This window comes from Panulirus ornatus, chromosome 21 (genome assembly GCF_036320965.1).
Source record: "Panulirus ornatus isolate Po-2019 chromosome 21, ASM3632096v1, whole genome shotgun sequence".
NCBI classification, from domain to species: domain Eukaryota; kingdom Metazoa; phylum Arthropoda; class Malacostraca; order Decapoda; family Palinuridae; genus Panulirus; species Panulirus ornatus.
This window is the reverse complement of record NC_092244.1, coordinates 12,518,941-12,537,986: the sequence shown is the minus strand read 5'-3', so window position 1 is coordinate 12,537,986 and position 19,046 is coordinate 12,518,941. Positions and strand designations below refer to the sequence as shown.

Genomic DNA, 19,046 nt, shown 5'->3' with positions numbered 1-19,046 from the left:
TATAAAAAAGTTGCAAACTATACAAAACAGAGCAACCACAAACAAACACCCAATACCTACACAGCACAATGTAGATTCTTTAAGTGCAGTCCCATCTCATCTCAGTTGGTTTAATTCTTTGTAACAACACTAGACCCTTCCCATCTGAACAACTCCATAACTAACCACCAGCTACCTCACATAGAAATAAAAAGCTTACCCCTGCTTCACCCTTCAATTATATTACTTCCTCCTCCACCCCTAACAAACACAACACAGACAAGGCATATACACCCTGAAATCACCTGATAACAGTAAGCAACCACCTCATTCTTAAATACCACCCAAGTTGTCACACACTCATCTGAAATCAGAGTATGCAGATATGTAGGAGTTGCATTTTCACATTTATGTTCTGACCTTCACTCAGCCTTGCAACATCACAAGTACCGATTTAAGGCTGGTTCACACTATTCATCACGTCACCATCACACCACCATTCCATCAACCACAGTTAAGACACTGAGTGCATACTGCTCTGTTGCCCAATACTCTCCCTTCATAGACACATAAACACCCAACATTGCTACACTTTATGACCTGAGGTCATTCCTGGTGGATGTAGCCAGCTTCCTGAGGGGTCCCATAGATGATAAAAAGGGGATTCTGAGGCAGGAAAGTAGGTAGGGATGTTTAAATGCATTTATTCATAGATGAATTTTCTCTGTGCCTTCACCAGCCTGAAACTAAACCAATGTCTGTCTACAGGTGGCAGCCAAGCCTGAGTTGTACCCTGTGGTAGTGATGAGGGGAGGCATCACGGAGGTCAACTCCAGTAAGTCCATGACAGAGGGAAGTGGCCTTACCCATCCCTCTGCATGGCACCCATCTTGCCATCATTATATATACCGATCAGGTATGTTCTTTGGGTGTTATCACACCCAGTTGATTCCAGGTTATCCATTGTCATGCATCCTTATATGCTGCAGGGGTGCGTGATGTCTCTGTGGCTGTCTAATTTGTTTATAGATGGAGTTGTTTGGGAGGTGAATGTAAGAGTTTTGGAGAGAGGGGCAAGTATGCAGTCTGTTGTGGATGAGTGGGTTTGGGAAGTGAATCAGTTGTTGTTTGCTGATGATACAGCACTGGTGGCTGATTCAGGTGAGAAAGTGCAGAAGTTGGTGACTGAGTTTGGTAAAGTGTGTGAAAGAAGAAAGTTGAGAGTAAATGTGAATAAGAGCAAGGTTGTTAGGTTCAGTGGGGTTGAGGGACATGTCAGCTGGGAGGTAAGTTTGAATGAAGAAAAACTGGAGGAAGTGAAGTGTTTTAGATATCTGGGAGTGGATTTGGTAGCAGATGGAACCATGGAAGCGGAGGTGAGTTACAGGGTGGGGTCGAAGGTTCTGGGAGCGTTGAAGAATGTATGGAAGGCAAGAATGTTAACTTGGAGAGCAAAAATGGGTATGTTTGAAGGAATAGTGGTTCCAACAATGTTATATGGGTTATAGATAGGGTTGTGCAGAGGAGGGTAGATGTGTTGGAAATGAAATATTTGAGGACAATATGTGGTGTGAGGTGGTTTGATTGAGTAGTAAGTAATGAAAGGGTAAGAGAGGTGTGTGGTAATACAAAGAGTTTGGTTGAGAGAGCAGAAGAGTGTGCATAGAAATGATTTGGTCACATGGAGAGACTGAGTGAGGAAAGATTGACAAAGAGGATATATGTCAGAGATGGAAGGAACAAGAAGTGTGAGACCAATTTGGAGGTAGAAGGATTGAGTGAAAAAGATTTAGAGCAATCTGGGCCTGAACATACAGGAGGGCAAAAGGCGTGCAAGGAATAAAGTGAATTGGAATGATGTGGTCTACTGGGGTCAATGTGCTGTCAGTGGATTGAACCAGGGCATGTGAAGCATCTGGGGTAATCCATGGAAAGTTTTGTGGGGCCTAGATGTGGAAAGGGAGCTGTGGTTTTGGTGCATTATACATGACAGCTAGAGAATGAGTGTGAACAAATGTGGCCTTTGTTGTCTTTTCCTAGTGCTACCTCGTGCACATGTTGGGGGAGGGGGCTGTCATTTCATGTGTGGCGGGGTGGCGACGGGAATGAATGAGGGCAGACAGTATGAATTAATGACGTGTATATATGTATATGTTTGAGTGTGTATATATATATGTATACGTTGAGATGTGTAGGTGTGTATATGTGTGTGTGTGGATATGTATGTATATACATGTGTATGTGGGTGGGTTGGGCCATTCTTTCATCTGTTTCCTTGTGCTACCTTCCTGGCGCGGGAGATGGCGACAAAGTATAATGATAAAAAAAAAGATATAGATAGATAGATAATGTGTTGAAAATGAAATGTTTGAGAACAGTATGTGGTGTGAGGTGGTTTGATCAAGTAAGTAATGAAAAGGTAAGAGAGATGTGTGAAAGAGTGTGGTTGAGAGAGCAGAAGAGGGTGTGTTTAAATGGTTTGGACATATGGAGAGAATGAATGGGGAAAGATTGACAAAGAGGATATATGTGTCAGAGGTGAAGGGAACAAGAAGCAGGAGACCTAATTGGAGGTGGAAGGATGGAGTAGAAAATATTTTGAGCGATCGGTGTCTGAACATATAGGAGGGTGAGAGGCATGCAAGGAATAGAATGAATTGGAATGATGTGGTATACCGGGGTCAGTGTGTCGTCAATGGAGTGAACTAGGGCATGTGAAGCATATAGGGTAAACCATGGAAAGGTGTGTGAGGCCTGGATGTGGATAGGGAGCTGTGGTTTCCGTGCTTTATGCATGACAGCTAGAGACTGAGTGTGAATGAATGTGGCCTTTTTTTGTCCAGTTTCCTGGCGCTACCTCGCTGAAGTAGGACGTAGCGATGCTGTTTCCTGTAGGGTAGGGTAACACCAGGAATGGCTAAAGGCAGATTATTGTACTGTAGCATTGTTCACATATTGAAATAAACTAAGTTCTTTAATTAAATAATGAGCTTTCTGCCAGAATTTTAATATAAACATAGATTTATTATTGTCTGCATAATTTTCTTTTTATAACTGGTAATTCTGTGTATCCTTTTTTTAATTGTAGATTGCTTAATCCATGAGTGTAAAAAATTATCTTTAGAAAATTATAATTTTCATTTAAGAATATGAAATATTTTTAAAGAACGTATCGTCTTTTTTGGAAAGATGGTATACAGAAACTGACCATATTCTCTTTAGGGTTTGTGTCTTCCTTTTTATGAAGTATTTTGTTTTTGATGTAGTCTTGTTTTCATGAAAATGAAATTGATTTATGTCAGTAGACTGCAAGAGCAAATTAGCTGCCCCCACCAGACTGAAACACTTTATAAGGAAGGGCAAACATTTTTCTGTTGGACAAAGCTCTCTTTTACCGAAAAAATAATTTGAAAAGGGTAGTTTTAATGAAGAAATAATTCTTTTCTGTATTGGGTAAACATCCTTTAACATAAATCATCCTGTAGGGGCTAAATCTCTTTTAAGAACAATTCTTTTCTTTAGTTTCTCTTATATTTAGGAAACTCCTTTTAGTACTGATGTACATTGTTTCAAAAAGTTATTGTGTACATTGTTTCAAAAAGTTATTGTTCTGTCTAAAGATCATATTGTTAACAGTGGCTGCTTTCTTCTTTCTTGTCAGATCTACAAGGCAATCCTGGATGAATGTAAAAATGAAATAAACGAAGATAAAGTTCATTATTAAAAAAATTAAGTACATGAAATTGCTTCATATCAGAGAAGAATTGTAGATATGACAAGCATAATGATTCATCTGATGCATTATTTCAGCATTATTTCAACCTTTGTATATATGTATATATAAAATGCCTAAGTTACTAGCCTGTCTTGACTGTGTTTTGTGCATCATTTCACTCAGATCCCACTTTCCTACAATCTGTTTCTGTTGCTTTTTATCATGCTGCTTCTTCAGAAATGCTCAAAATATTTAATATATTGGAGGGCTAGACTTTAAACAATATGCATGATTTATCAGTTGTAAATAGTTTAAACAAACTGTTGTTAAGCTTTGAAGATAGGTAAATCATCGATGTATATAATAGCTTTTTTTTTAGTGTGTGTGTATATATATATTTTATTTATTTTATTATACTTTGTCGCTGTCTGCCGCGTTAGCGAGGTAGCACAAGGAAACAGACAAAAGAATGGCCCAACCCACCCACATACATATATATATATATGTAATCGTAATCATATATATATATATGATTCAGTTTTTTCTTATCTGTGTATGATTTCTTCATTTCCGTTTTATCAGTAAGTAAGAATATTACATTACTTTCTGCATTGCTTTACTTTTTTCCGTTTGTCTCTCATGATGTTTTCAGATTCTGTGTTGTGGATTCGAGTTGACTCAGAATCGGTGCAGTGGCGACGACCAGCAAGAAGTAGCAGAGGTAGTCGGGGTCAGACATTTATCTCACATGCACATGTGCTGTCTTTCACCACTGTTAGGAGACCCTTCTGATACAGTAATCACAGATTCGAGGATAAAACTTGATCTACTTTTGTAATAGTTATAAGTGAAATGGATCAACTTAAGTATTTGTAAGAAAAATACCTACTGTAACTGCAAACATGTGGTAGATATACAAAATATGCGAAATTGCTTCCATTTCAAAGTACAGCATGAAAAACTTGACCAGATATCACAAGTGAAAATTATTTCTTTAAGTAAAGAAGTGCCATATAAATTGCAGTTGACTTTACAGGTTGATATTTTAACTCGTGGGTAAAAGAAGTACCATCACCTCTTTCGTGAGCATTTGAAAACATCCATGACTACGCCTCAAAATTATTTGTTTCAATGCAGAACTCCCTTTTGAATATTATCTTGTTGCCAAAGATGATTTTTTTTTCATAATGATCCATTACAAAATGTATTAACTGTATGGGCTCTCTATGGTAGTTATAGGTAAGGGACACAGATCAAAAAGGTCAGTTCTTTGATGAACTTTGGGACTTTACCCAATTTAAGGGTAGAATTTTTCATATTGCACAAAAAGTTTTAGTGAGATGAAATTAGTTCAGGGCTGGAAAGGTAATGGAGTTTGTGTATCACCAGTGAACTTATTCATTGCTCAGCTGATTGAGTTACCACATTTTAGTTTCTGAATAATGTTGCATTTTCAATGGGTGGTGGGGAGTATGTATGCTCTTTTCATTTAAAGACATAATCACAATAAACCAAGGGACAAGCTGTACGCTTGTCCTTTGAAACAAGATGGTATAGTCATGAAAATGTATCTCTTGAAAAAAAAAGTTCCCAAGTGCACTTTCGTGTAATAATCACATCATCAGGGGAGACACAAGAGAGAAATATAAGTCAGTTGATATACATCAAAGAACAAAGCTAGGACGAAAGAATGGCCCAACCCACCCACATACACATGTATATACATGTATGTACATGTATATTCATGTATATACATGAATCAGCTGGTGGCTGATTCATGTGAGAAACTGCAGAAGCTGGTGACTGAGTTTGGTAAAGTGCGTGAAAGAAGAAAGTTGAGAGTAAATGTGAATATGAGCAAGGTTATTAGGTACAGTAGGGTTGAGGGTCAAGTCAATTGGGAGGTAAGTTTGATTGGAGAAAAACTGGAGGAAGTAAAGTGTTTTAGATATCTGGTAGTGGATCTGGCAGCGGATGGAACATGGAAGTGGAAGTGAATCATAGGGTGGGGGAGGGGGTGAAAATTCTGGGAGCCTTGAAGAATGTTTGGAAGTCAAGAACATTATCTCGGAAAGCAAAAATGGGTATGTTTGAAGGAATAGTGGTTCCAACGATGTTGTATGGTTGCGAGGCATGGGCTATGGATGTGCTGGAAATGAGATGTTTGAGGACAATGTGTGGTGTGAGGTGGTTTGATCGAGTAAGTAATGTAAGGGTAAGAGAGATGTGTGGAAATAAAAAGAGCATGGTTGAGAGAGCAGAAGAGGGTGTTTTGAAATGGTTTAGTCACATGAAGAGAATGAGTGAGGAAAGAATGACCAAGAGGATATATGTGTCAGAGGTGGAGGGAACGAGGAGAAGTGGGAGACCAAATTGGAGGTGGAAATATGAAGTGAAAAAGATTTTGAGTGATCAGGGCCTGAACATGCAGGAGGGTGAAAGGCATGCAAGGAATAGAGTGAATTGGATCGATGTGGTATACCGGGGTCAACGTGCTGTCAATGGATTGAACCAGGGCATGTGAAGCGTCTGGGGTAAACCATGGAAAGTTCTTTGGGGCCTGGATGTGGAAAGGGAGCTATAGTTTTGGTGCATTATTACATGACAGCTAGAGACTGAGTGTGAACGAATGGGGCCTTTGTTGTCTTTTCCTAGCGCTACCTCGCACACATGAGGGGGGAGGGGGTTGTTATTCCATGTGTGGCAAGGTGGCGATGGGAATGAATAAAGGCAGACAGTATGAATTATGTACATGTGTATATATGTATATGTCTGTGTGTGTATATATATGTATACATTGAGATGTATAGGTATATATATTTGCGTGTGTGGACGTGTATGTATATACATGTGTATGTGGGTGGGTTGGGCCATTCTTTCATCTGTTTCCTTGCGCTACCTCGCTAACGTGGGAGACAGCGACAAAGCAAAATAAAAAAAAGATAATAGAATATATATATATATGTTCAGGCCCCGATCTCTCAAAATATTTTCACTGCATCCTTCCACCTCCAGTTTGGTCTCCCTCTTCTCCTTGTTCCCTCCACTCATGACACATATATCCTTTTTGTCAATCTTTTCTCGCTCATTCTCTCCATATGTTCAAACCACTTCAACACACCCTCTCCTGCTCACTCAACCACACTTTTTTTTTATTTCCTCACATCCCTCTTACCCTATCATTACTTACTAGATCGAACCACCTCACACCACATGTTGTCCTCAAACATTTCATTTCAAACACATCCACCCTCCTTTGCACAACCTTATCTATAGCCCATGCCTTGCAACCATATAAAATTGTTGGAACATCTATTCTTCAAACATACCCATTTTTGCTCTCTGAGATAACATTCTCTCTTACGCACATTCTTCATTGCTCCCAGAGCCTTCGCCATCTGACCCACCTTTTCACTCTTCCACGTTTCCATTTGCTGCTAAGTCCACTCCCTGCTATCTAAAACACTTCACTTCCTCCAATTTTTCTCCATTTAAACAGACTCCATACTTGCCCCTCTCTCCAACACTTGCATTAAGCTCCCTACCACCCCATCCATAAACAAGTTAAACAGCCATGGGGACATCACACACCCCTGCCACAGAGTGACCTTCAATGGGAACCAATTACTCTCCTCTCTTCCTCCTTGTACACATGGCTTACTTTTACATATGTGTGTGTGTGTGTGTATATTTATATATGTACATATATGTATATATGAAATATGTCACTGGACTCTGCCAGCTTGTGGTTTCACCCTAAGGGAAAAGTCTCCCTCAGTGAGGCATAATTATCAGCTGTTGAAATAGATTACAGTTGCAACAAGTAACTTTTTGCTCCATAGGAATCCATCATATCCTTGTTTCTAATTGTAGTGCAGCAGCAAAACTGTCAGATCCCCATAAAAGTGTCCTGGGTTTAGATATCGTTTTATATATATATATATATATATATATATATATATATATATATATATATATATATATATATATATATTTTCCCTGGGGATAGGGGATTAAGAATACTTCCCACATATTCCCTGCGTGTCGTAGAAGGCGACTAAAAGGGGAGGGAGCGGTGGGCTGGAAATCCTCCCCTCTCGTTTTTTTTTTAATTTTCCAAAAGAAGGAACAGAGGGGGCCAGGTGAGGATATTCCAAAAAAGGCCCAGTCCTCTGTTCCTAACGCTACCTCGCTAACGCGGGAAATGGCGAATAGTTTGAAAGAAAGAAAGAAAATATATATATATATATATATATATATATATATATATATATATATATATATATATATATATATATATATATATATATATATATTATCCATAGGAATCCATCATATCCTTGTTTCTAATTGTAGTGCAGCAGCAAAACTGTCAGATCCCCATAAAAGTGTCCTGGGTTTAGATATCGTTTTATATATATATATATATATATATATATATTATCCCTGGGGATAGGGGATTAAGGATACTTCCCACGTATTCCCTGTGTGTCGTAGAAGGCGACTAAAAGGGGAGGGAGCAGGGGGCTGGAAATCCTCCCCTCTCGTTTTTTTTTTTTTTTTTTTTTTTTTTTTTTTTTTTTTTTTCTCCAAAAGAAGGATCAGAGGGGGCCAGGTGAGGATATTCCAAAAAAGGCCCAGTCCTCTGTTCTTAACGCTACCTCGCTAACGCGGGAAATGGCGCATAGTTTAAAAGAAAAGAAAGATATATATATATATGCTCAAGTTTTATCCAAGAATATGTTTTTAGTTGATTGATATTTTGCATTGATTGATTCTGGGCCCGACACCAGCCTCTGCATTGTTCCTCATTTTGATGTATGAGCCACTTTTACTTCATGGTATCTCAACCAACTTTCTATTAATGTAATTAGTATGTGCTTATTTGGCCTTGTGCTTGCATATTTCTGTGCTTTTGTATTTTCTCAGTTCATATTCTGTAGCCAAGAACTCGAGTTGGAGAGCAGCTGAAGAAAGGCCTTATTGTGATGGCTGTCTTGCCCTCGCAGCACCACAACATAGTTGGTGTGGCTTTCCAACCATCACCTAACTTTCACTCCTTTGCATGACCCCTGTTACCAATCAGCTACACACTGCTTATCCCCAGGTTGCCAAGAAAAGGTTATCATTCATTTTCTGTCTCCCTATACCTCAGCCCATTCCTGTCACTTGCTGCCTACTCTTACCATTCGTACCACAATACCTAATGTAAGATTATATCCTTAACTTTGTATTCTGCTGTAACCATCCTGCTATCTTTGCCTTTACCCTTTCCTCCATCCTTTCTTTTAGTTTCTTCCCTAACCTGCTTGACTCATAACTGATCTCCCATCAGTCAACCCTTGCTTTCTTTCCAAACGCCATGCCATACTACATATCTCTCATATGATTCTCACCATTTTTCCCATTTCTTAGATTTTAATGTTTTCAGCTTCCCATTCCCTTAACCTGTCATTTACTCTCTACTTTTCTTCTATTCTCCCTTTTGTATCTTTTAAGTTTTTGTCTCCCTAAGCCTTCTATGTGTGTGTTGCCATATATTACCTCTATCTTGTATATGTATATCCAGACTTATGTACCTTTCTTAACATTTGTCTCTCCTATTTTTTTCTAACTTTTCCATCATCCTGACCTTTATAATTCCATATTTCATTCTTCCTATCCTTCCCAGCACTCTTACACCTGAACTTCCCAATACATACACTGACCTATACATATATACACATTGGAAAGAATCACAATTGAGCACATGATCAAGCATATGCCTATGAGTCCATGGAGAAATAAAACACAATAAGTTCCCAAGTGCACTATCATGTAAAGATCACATCATCAGGGGAGACACAAGAAAGAAATATAAGTCATTTGATATTCAATGAAGAGACTTGGCGTCCTAGCTATGTCTCTTTGTTGGAGACACGAGAAAGAAATATAAGTCAGTTGATATACAATGAAGAGACTTAGCATCCTAGCCATGTCTCTTCATTGTATGTCAACTGACTTATATTCCTTTCTTGTCTCTCTCATGATGATGTGATTATTACTCAAAAGTGCACTTTGGAACTTATCATGTTTCATTTCCCTGTGGATTCATAGGAATATATATATACACACATACATATGTAAATGCACATACATGTACATATCAACATATGCACGCGTACACACTCACCTACTGTCATCCGTTCCTGGTGCCACCCTGTCCTACAGGAAGCAGTCCTTCCATATGTACATCCCTTTATCCATCATATGTCCTTTTTATCTCTCCATCCCTCTACCTTCACTTTCCATAATCTTCTGCTGGACCTTTCTTTGTCCTTTATAGATATAGAAAATCTATATTCTTAGACTTTTCTACGTTTCACCATCATAATATATTCATACTGAATCCTTTTCTGTTCTTGCATGTATCTGCACCTCTCTTTGTCCAGTATTATCAACTCTGTTTGAGGATCCTTCATTATGTTTATCCCCTATTCTTTCTTCTTTCCTTCTTTAGCCTTTAGTTAGGTGTGGTCTCTTAGATGTTTGTTCCTTGGCACCCCACAACATGTTTAAGCATTTGCTCTTAGGCATCCCACAGCATGGTAGCCATGATTCACCAGATGTAGCCATGGTCCACAAGGCATTTGCTCCCAGGCACCCCACAACATTGTAGCCTTGGTCTACCAGGGGTTTGCTCTTGGACACCCTTTAACAATATAGCTATGAAGCATTTATTCCCAGATGCCCCACAACACAACACTGTAGGAGTTTGTTCCGGACACCTTACAACAGCATACTGTATCTGTGATCTACTAGGTTTATGCTCTGAGATGACCCACGACACAGTTGTTAGATGTGTGTATCAACAGAAGTCAGGGAAAGTTTTTTCTGTGACAGGCAGGTTCCCATTCTTTTTATTTGTGCAGTATGATGTTTTCTTTCCATTCATCTTTTAAATGATACTCATCTTCTGATACATGGTTTGATTTCTCTTTAATGGAAGGTTGAAGTGCCATTCCTTTGCATTCAGGGGTAGCTTCTAACAAAAGTTTCTAGTTCTCATCTCCCTTAATGATTAGTTTTCATCAACATTCCAAATTTGATTTCATTCAGAAGAAGCTCTTGAATAATAAGTTCCAATTTTCTTGATGTAGATTCACAGTCAGCTGCTATTGGTATTATCGAGTTTCGCTCTTCTCCATTCATGTGCTGTATAACATTTACGAGGTTTCTTCTGTTTTTAGTATTATCCATAAACAGTTTCCATAAAAGAGTTGTAATTGCATTCTCCCACATTCACTTACATTGTAGAAGTTTTCCTCCTCTCCATTTACAAGTAGCTTTAAAGTGATAGGTATATAATCCACTCCTTCCTCTTCTCATATTTTTTGATGAAAGGGTTAGATTTAACACAAGCAGCTTCTCTTGTCTATTGTTTGATATATGCAGTGCTTCAATATCTCTCATTAGATAGCAGTAAGCTTTGCCTATGTAGGATAACACTATGAAAGCAAACTTTTCTTTTAGTATAGACTTTAGATAACCAGTCAGTAAAATCATATTATTTCCTTTGTTTGCACCATAGCTTCTAGAGCCTACATAGTCATAATACTCCTCAGTCTGTTATGATGAAGTCCCTTCCTCTTTGGTAATGATAATCTTCACTCTTTGATAGTACAGTAATCTTCCTCCCCTCTTGGTAATAGCTCCCTCTTTCAGTGATAATATACCTACATCTTAAGTAATAAGACTCATATTTCTTCGGTATTGACACCCTTAGAACACCACTTACTCTTTGGTATTAACACCCCTCCCTTTTACATGATTGTATGATTTTCCTTGATATAGTTGTATCCTCTTATACATGGTAATATTCCCCTCTCCTGGATGGTCACACTTCCCTTTAGAGTAGGTTTAGTCTCTCCCACTCTTTGATAAGGATAAGAATATCCCTTTTGTTGTGATATTATCCCATCCACCTAATTGATTATATCCCCATCTCTGTGGCAATGATATCTTTCCCTGTATAGTCATAATACTTTTCCCTCAGTAAGGATGATATTCCTTCCCCATGGTAACATTACCCCTTCTTAGAGGGAAACATCACCCATTCCTCGAGTATGATGATATCACTCCCTTTATGACAGTTGTGCCTCTTGCTCTCTTGTGACAATACCCATTTTTCTGTCATGATAACACTACTACCTCTGAGGTTATAATACTCTTATTTCTCTCTCTGGTACAAATACCCAATACTCCTCCCTGGCTAGAGTTATTTTTTCTCCCTTTCTCATAGTGATAACCCTTCCCTCACTGATGTTAATAACCCCTCCTGTCTAATTATAGTACGCTTCTACCTGTGGTTACAGTAACCCTCCAGCTCAAGTGATATTTCCTTTTACCTTCCTGATGATAATGCTCCTCCCTATATGTTGGTAATGTACTTTCCTCAGATGATACTATCCCTCCCTCATAGGTGATATACTCTACCCAGATGGTGATAAGTACCCCCTCTATCTTCAACAAAAATACCCCTCCCTGTTGTGTTATGATGATACCCCTGCCACTTATGTAGTAATACTCCTTATATGTTGCAGGTTCCGTGTCAACACCAGAGGGCTCACAAAGTTCCAGTTACACTTGTGGTGCCACCCTCCAGGTGAGTGTGCTCAGAAATATGCTCCAAGGGGGTGTGGGGCCATCTTAAGGTAAGTGTACTGAGGAATGTACTTCAGTAGGTGTGGTGTTATTCTCCAAGTGAGTGCAGTCAGAATTATCCTCCTTAAATAGAAATAGGTAAAGCCAATAGGCCCTCTGATGTCTGTATTTCCCTTGTACTCCCATATAGTAGTTATTCTGTAGCTGGTGCATCTTACAGGGAATGCTGTGGTACTTGTACTTGAAGGTGCACCATTGCGGGTGTACACCATGGAGTGCATGCAGGTAGGTGTACTGTTAAGACAGTACTAACCTTGGTTAGAGTTAGTGAAATGTATTCAAGAGGGTATTTTTCATTTGGTGTACTCTGTTGGATATGGTCTAAGAGGTTTACTGCAAGGGTTGTGCTTTTGTGAGTATGTGCAATGAGAACTGTCATGTGTGTACTTAAGAGGTGCACTTTAGTTAGTGTATTCTGTTGAATGTTGATTGTACTTTATTAGATGTGCTCTTATGGATATACTCACAGAGGATGTACACCAGAAGGGGGACTTTGGGCATACTTCTTGTGGGTTATTGAAGTGGGTGCTCTTCAAGAGATATAAATTCGAAAGAAAATACACTTGGATATATTCTGGAAATATAATTCCAGGTTTAAATGACAGGTTCCAAGGGAATTGTGCTTTGCTGTATATTTTAATAGATGCACTTCAAGGGCATCTCGTGAGGATGTGTTTTGTAGGTTTCACCATAGTAACTAAACCATGCAAGGCTATTGCAGAGGACTATTGCAGGATGTGAACTTTGTCAGGAGTGCATGGAAAGTCAGATGCAGTCCTTGAATTCACTCCAGAGAGTGCAGTGTATCTAGTGTTCTCTGAAGGGTACACTTTTTGTGCAATATTTCGGGGGTATACTCATGTCATGTATGCATTTGGTATACTTAGGGAAGTGTGCTTCAGTTTTATTATTCCAGGGAGGATAGTATACAAGGTAGGGAGCACTCTGGGATGTGGTTCCATTTAGTACTTTAAGTGATTTACTGTAGACGGTATACATCATTAGATCTACTCTATGGGAGTGTGGCCCATAGTTTGGTGCTAAATTTTTGCACTCCTGATGGTATACACAGTAGATGTAACTCAGTGATGTTTTGTGATTTGTGATCTCAAGGTCTGGTAATCCTTTAAGGTGCAGTATATACTTTAGAAAGTTTACTTAAGGTGCAATATTTCATGAATGTCCCATGCCATGATAAATGTGTTCAAAGTATTTTGTCCCATATTCTGTTCCATGTAGTGTGGGTTACTGATAAAACTGATATGATTGTGTTTGGCAAGTCCCTGTAGTCTACAACACTTTACAAAAAGTGATATACTTTGTTTAGTGCTGTATCAGAGTATTGTTTGCATGTATTCAATAGGTATTCTATGGTAGGTGTATATATGATGGTGAACAGTAGGAGCCTCGAAAGTGTAAAACTCCTTCCCCGTACACTATAAATAGGTAATTATATGTTGGATAGTAGGTGTTATACATCAGCTAATGAAAAAAAAATTGTGTTTGTCTCTTGTTTATGTTATGTTCTCTACAGCAGATGTTTTGAACTAGTAGTAAGTGATCTAAAGGAATTAGTAAGCAATGCACTGCAGATTTTGATTAGATGTTGCATGCTAAGAACAGGCTGATTGTACCCTGGTTGCAAGTATTAAGTAAGATATGTATGATAAAGTAGACAAGCATTAGGAGGCAGTGTATACTTGTAGCAGGAAGTGAGTGAACAAGTAATACAGCAGTGGCAGGAAATGCCTAGCAAATAATGTGCAGCAGTTGCATAATTATTCTACAGTTGATTTATAACAGCAGCATCAGGGTGTATTAAGTAGTTTGTAGCCAGATAAATCATGTGCAGTGAGCACCAAATAACATGAAGCAGAAGCAGCAGCCAAAATATAACATGTATAACTGGTAATAAGCAGCAGTTTGAAGCATTATTTAACAGATAATGTATAGCAGTAGAACACTATATAATAGCACATTTCTGTAACAGTTAGTGTATGCTATAAAACATAAGAAAATAATGTCCATAATGTAATATATACACCAGTAGTAGAGAGTAAGAAAGTATTGCAGGGGAGAGAGTGCAATTTACATCTCACAGCATATATGAGGTGGTGCACTGTTACTGGGGAGTTTATAGTAGGTGGTGCCGAGCAGCATGGGGCAACAGTTAACTTGGTGGTCATCCACAGAGCGAATTCCGTGGTGGTCGCGTGTCATCACCTGGGGGTGTGCTGGCCCTGGCCTCACCAGCCTCGTCCGTGGGCCCTCATGCTTCTGATGTGTCCAGCCTACCACCCACCTCGCCGCCCTCACCCCCAGCACCCACTTCACCCACGTTGCCACCTTCACCAGCTACCCGTGAGCTGCGTGATGTGCTACACAAGATCAGCCAGTTGCCTGGGGCAGCATCGCCCCCACCTCCACTTACCCCTTCCCTTTCGCCGCTCTCCCCACACCACCGCCTGCTTACACATCACACCTCTTCCCATAGCCGCTACAGTCCTCCACGAACCCGTGGACGCCGCCCACTGGGAGCTTCACTTTCCCTGGAAGTATCAGGGCCTTCCCGGCCACGGTCTCTGCCCTTGAATGCTGCTCCACCCTCCTCCTTGCATTTAGATGACCCACCATCGCCTCTGCTCACAGCCTCAGCCTCTACGCCAAACTTATCCTCCAGTTGGCCCTCGCCACCATCTCGCACCCCACTAGTGGCCTCCCTGGTGGGTGGCTCCCGGGTGGTACACCACCCTGCTACCCATGCCCACTCAACTGCCCTGTCTCCAGGAGAAGGCAACGGAGAGTGGGCAAGAGATTCCCGGGATGCTAGGTTCACATGGCGTGCTAGAGATGCACCTGAGGAGCGGGTGTAGCTCTATTTCACCTGATCTTTCTTCTCTCACACTCACACTTTCATTCACAAAATGGCTCAAGAATAAGATTGCTATATAGGAAAATCAAGAAGTTTTAGAGCAGCAGGAGTAGACAGTATATGTCCTCTTGACCATGTCTTAAATTCTTGTATCAGATCTTCATAATGATACTCTATTTGTGCACGTTACCCCTTGGATCTACTTCCATGTAAGTTTTCTATGAATAATTGCAAATTATTTGTTCTTTCTTGTTTGGTTACACTCCAGGTCCTCCGCTGCAATATTGCTTATGTCTGGTTACATATTCCTTCTGATGCAGTTGAATTTGGCATTTCAAGGCTTTTATAGTTAGTCTAGTAGCAAGAATATGCTGTAAACATGCTTCAACACAATGAATTGCGGTGGCACAGCTATCATTAACAGCTTCACATTTCATTGTACTGTTAATGTGACTATTGTCTTTAACCTGCTTTTGCTTTTCTTTGACCTGTTACTAAATATGCCTCATACCAAGAATCTTTAAGCATGTTTCTCATAGAAAACTCATCTGGTTGGGACCTGTAACTGATAGGTTTTTTAGTAAAAATGAATTCATTAGAAAGATCGGCAAAGGTAAACATATAATGATAGTGTGCAGACTTTTTGATAGTTTTTTGGTAATGATTGTTTGTAATAATGACCAAAGACATAGATATTGGAAGTAATAAGAAGAAAACTGTATTGTAGATATGTAGTTTGACAGTGCATGACTGTTGCTAAACTGATAGTATTTAGGGAGAGCCATTCAAGTATCTGGATTATTTGACTCATGGTTTTAGTAATTACTAAGGTTTTTCACAAATGCCTTTACATAAATTAAGATAATATGTAAGAGTGTAGTATTGCCATGTAACTCAAAGGGTCTTCATATTAGTATTTAGATGTCACACCAAATTATAAGCAATAGGATGTTTATATTGAGTGTTTTATGATATATAAAAGAAAAAAATTAGAACGACCTGATTAAACACCCTTCATGTAATGGAGGATGGCATTCTTACAAATCAGTTATGTCTACACAAATTGACTTAAAGCATAAGTGCCTGATACCACCTCAACATTATGGAAATTTGTCAGACTTCTTATTAGAAGGCAAGTTTGGTAAGGCCTAGAATAGATTCACTGGTAAACCAAGATTTTGTCCTATGAAAAAAAATATCTGCTTATATATTTTTACATGCTGAAACCAAATATGTTTTCAGGATTTCTCTTATCACCCATAGTTTTTTGTTCCAGCATACTCACAGATTACATACAGTACATATGTACCAGTGCTCTACAGAGCATTTGAAACAAAAAGTTTAACAAACAGCTATTTTTCATTGTTTGTGAATTGCAGTTGCTTCTTTTTAAAAGCACTAGCATAGACAAATGAGTCACCAGGGGCTTGCAGAAATACGAGTGGAAATTTTGGGACATTCAAACAGTGCTCACTTCTGAGTGGCAGCTCTCTGTCAGTTTCAGGCTAGAACTCAATGTGTAAACAGTGTCTTTTCCACTCAGTTGATGGATTATGCTTTTGTGTATTCAAGTGTTGTGCTGATGCCCCATCCACCATTATGATGCTAAGAAACTTTGTAAATAGTAGAAATCCTTTCTGCTGCATCTGGGGTGAATTGACATTCATATCGCAGAGACTTTCTTTCACACCCCTCATTAAAAGATGCTATGAGCATTACTTTGTTTGTAAAGGAGGTTAATTTTGTATGATCACAGATCAGGGAACTGCTTTGAAATGAAAGTTCAATATAGAACTAAATGAAGTTGAAAGAAATGCATGGCTGTCATTTAAGAGAGTTAGCAAGGATTTTGGGGGGAATCACAGATCAGAAAACTACTGTGATGCTGTAAAAGATCTGTTGACTTCATATAAAGCTGTAGGGTGCAATATGAGTCTAAAATCCACGTTATAGACTCGCACATAGAATTTTTCCCGGAAAATCTTGGGGTAGTCAGTGATGAGCTCGACGAAAGATTTCATCAGGACATTTCGGACATGAAAAAATGGTGCCAAGGAAAATGGAGCCTCTCTATTTTGGCAGGTTACTGCTGGACACTAAGGAGGGATGTTCCTCAGGCCATATATAGCCATGAATTGTACACGTTTACATTTTAGGGGATATTTTTTTAAGTCTAATACCGGCCTTATTTATGAATGAGTAACATACACTTATTGTACAATTTAATTGCTCTGTCTGTTAAAATCCTTGCCTGATAGAAGAATTCTAAGAACATTCAAATTCAGTTTAAAAATTTTTATAAGGTCCACCTACTTTAATTCATGGGACAAAAAAATAAAATTTTGTTGACCAGTGAATCAGGCAGCTCTCTGATTATAGAAAATTGAAAAGAAATGTTTTAAATGACATGATGAGAGTTGATGAGATTGGTGAATAACTAGTACTTGTCGGAGTCCTGGTGTAACAGAAGCTGCAGGAAGCCATAAATCATTCTTAAGGCCCTTGCTCAGTTGGCACCTTTGCAATTGATGGATGTCTTAGCTTTGGTCCCCCTGCCACTCGCATTTCTTTCACCTTCACTTGGGAGAGTCATGCAGTTAAGATATGCAAGTCTGCTTATTGTAGGCTAGATCCTGGTGGCTGTGAATATTTTATTGGTTTTCATGGGGATGATCGCAGCATCTCTGATCAGGCAGCTGTTATATGGTTGCTAAGCTTCATACAATTTGTCCCTTTTGCAGATGATTAACATTCATTGTCTTTATGATTGGAAGTTCTTGTAACATTTTATATTAAAGGCACACTAAAGTTGTATTGAATCTGTAAATAAAATCTGGATGTAGTGCATGCAGTAGACAAGGAATAGTAGCAGTTGCAAGGATGGTACAGTTGAGGCACTTCTTGCATAAAGTAATGGTTGTTGGCATAGGAGCACCACTCTAGGGTTACTGTCTTATTTCAGGGAGTCAGGACAAAGTGTGGCATCATATTACTTAGTTTGACGTTTGATTTAATGTTAAGACCGTTAGTCCTGGCTGTTTATTTCTAGAAAGGTTTAAGTAGGATTGGTTAAGATAAGGTATTGATTTTTAGATGGCAGTACAGCAAACACTCACACACACTCACACACACACACACACACACACACACACACACACACACACATATATGCACTTGCATGGGCCTCCATGGTTAGCATTACTGATCTAGAGACAGCACAGGCCTGCATGGGTTTGAATCCTGGACGTGGCTGTCTACCCACATCTAACCCAGATGTTCATCCTCCTTCTGGGTTGGTCAGTAAATGGGTACCTGATGTGATACATAAATACAAGGTTAAGAGGCAGGGCAGCATTAGTGTAAAACTATATCCCTATAACGCATGAACGTCACTCACAAATAATAAGTTCACACAAGAACTAGCAACAGACAGAGGCACCCAAGCTACTCTTATCTTTAAGATTCAGATGGGCTACAGCTTCTTCAGGCTTATTGTAAAAGTAAGGAGAGGGAAGAGATTCCTGGGAGGCTCTTGAATGCAGTATTTCTTAAACATGCATTTCACTGATATATTCAGGTGAAGTAAGAGCACTGGTTGTGAAGATCACAGATTCAAACTGCCATGCTGGTGAGAGGTGCCAAGTACAATATGCCGAAGTTTTTTGGTCATTTTGTAAAACATTATTAAGAAGGAGGTATTGTGAGTAACTGTGATTATGTGAATAAAGAAACAAGATGAAAAGTCTACAGAGGAAAGTAGCTGTTACAGAGAGGCCA

At 39.2% G+C, this 19,046-nt stretch overlaps 1 protein-coding gene across 1 annotated transcript in view; it reads left to right on the top strand.

The window, feature by feature from the left end:
- LOC139756370 (uncharacterized) overlaps positions 1 to 18,422 on the top strand; it is a 77,279-nt gene extending 58,857 nt beyond the window's left edge. The window contains exons 7-9 of the mRNA XM_071675747.1: positions 748 to 895; positions 12,277 to 12,338; positions 14,590 to 18,422. Of these exons, the coding sequence (XP_071531848.1) occupies positions 748 to 895; positions 12,277 to 12,338; positions 14,590 to 15,270 (891 nt within the window). The 3' untranslated portion in view covers positions 15,271 to 18,422. The remainder of the gene's footprint in view (positions 1 to 747; positions 896 to 12,276; positions 12,339 to 14,589) is intronic.
- The last annotated feature ends 624 nt before the right edge of the window (positions 18,423 to 19,046 follow it).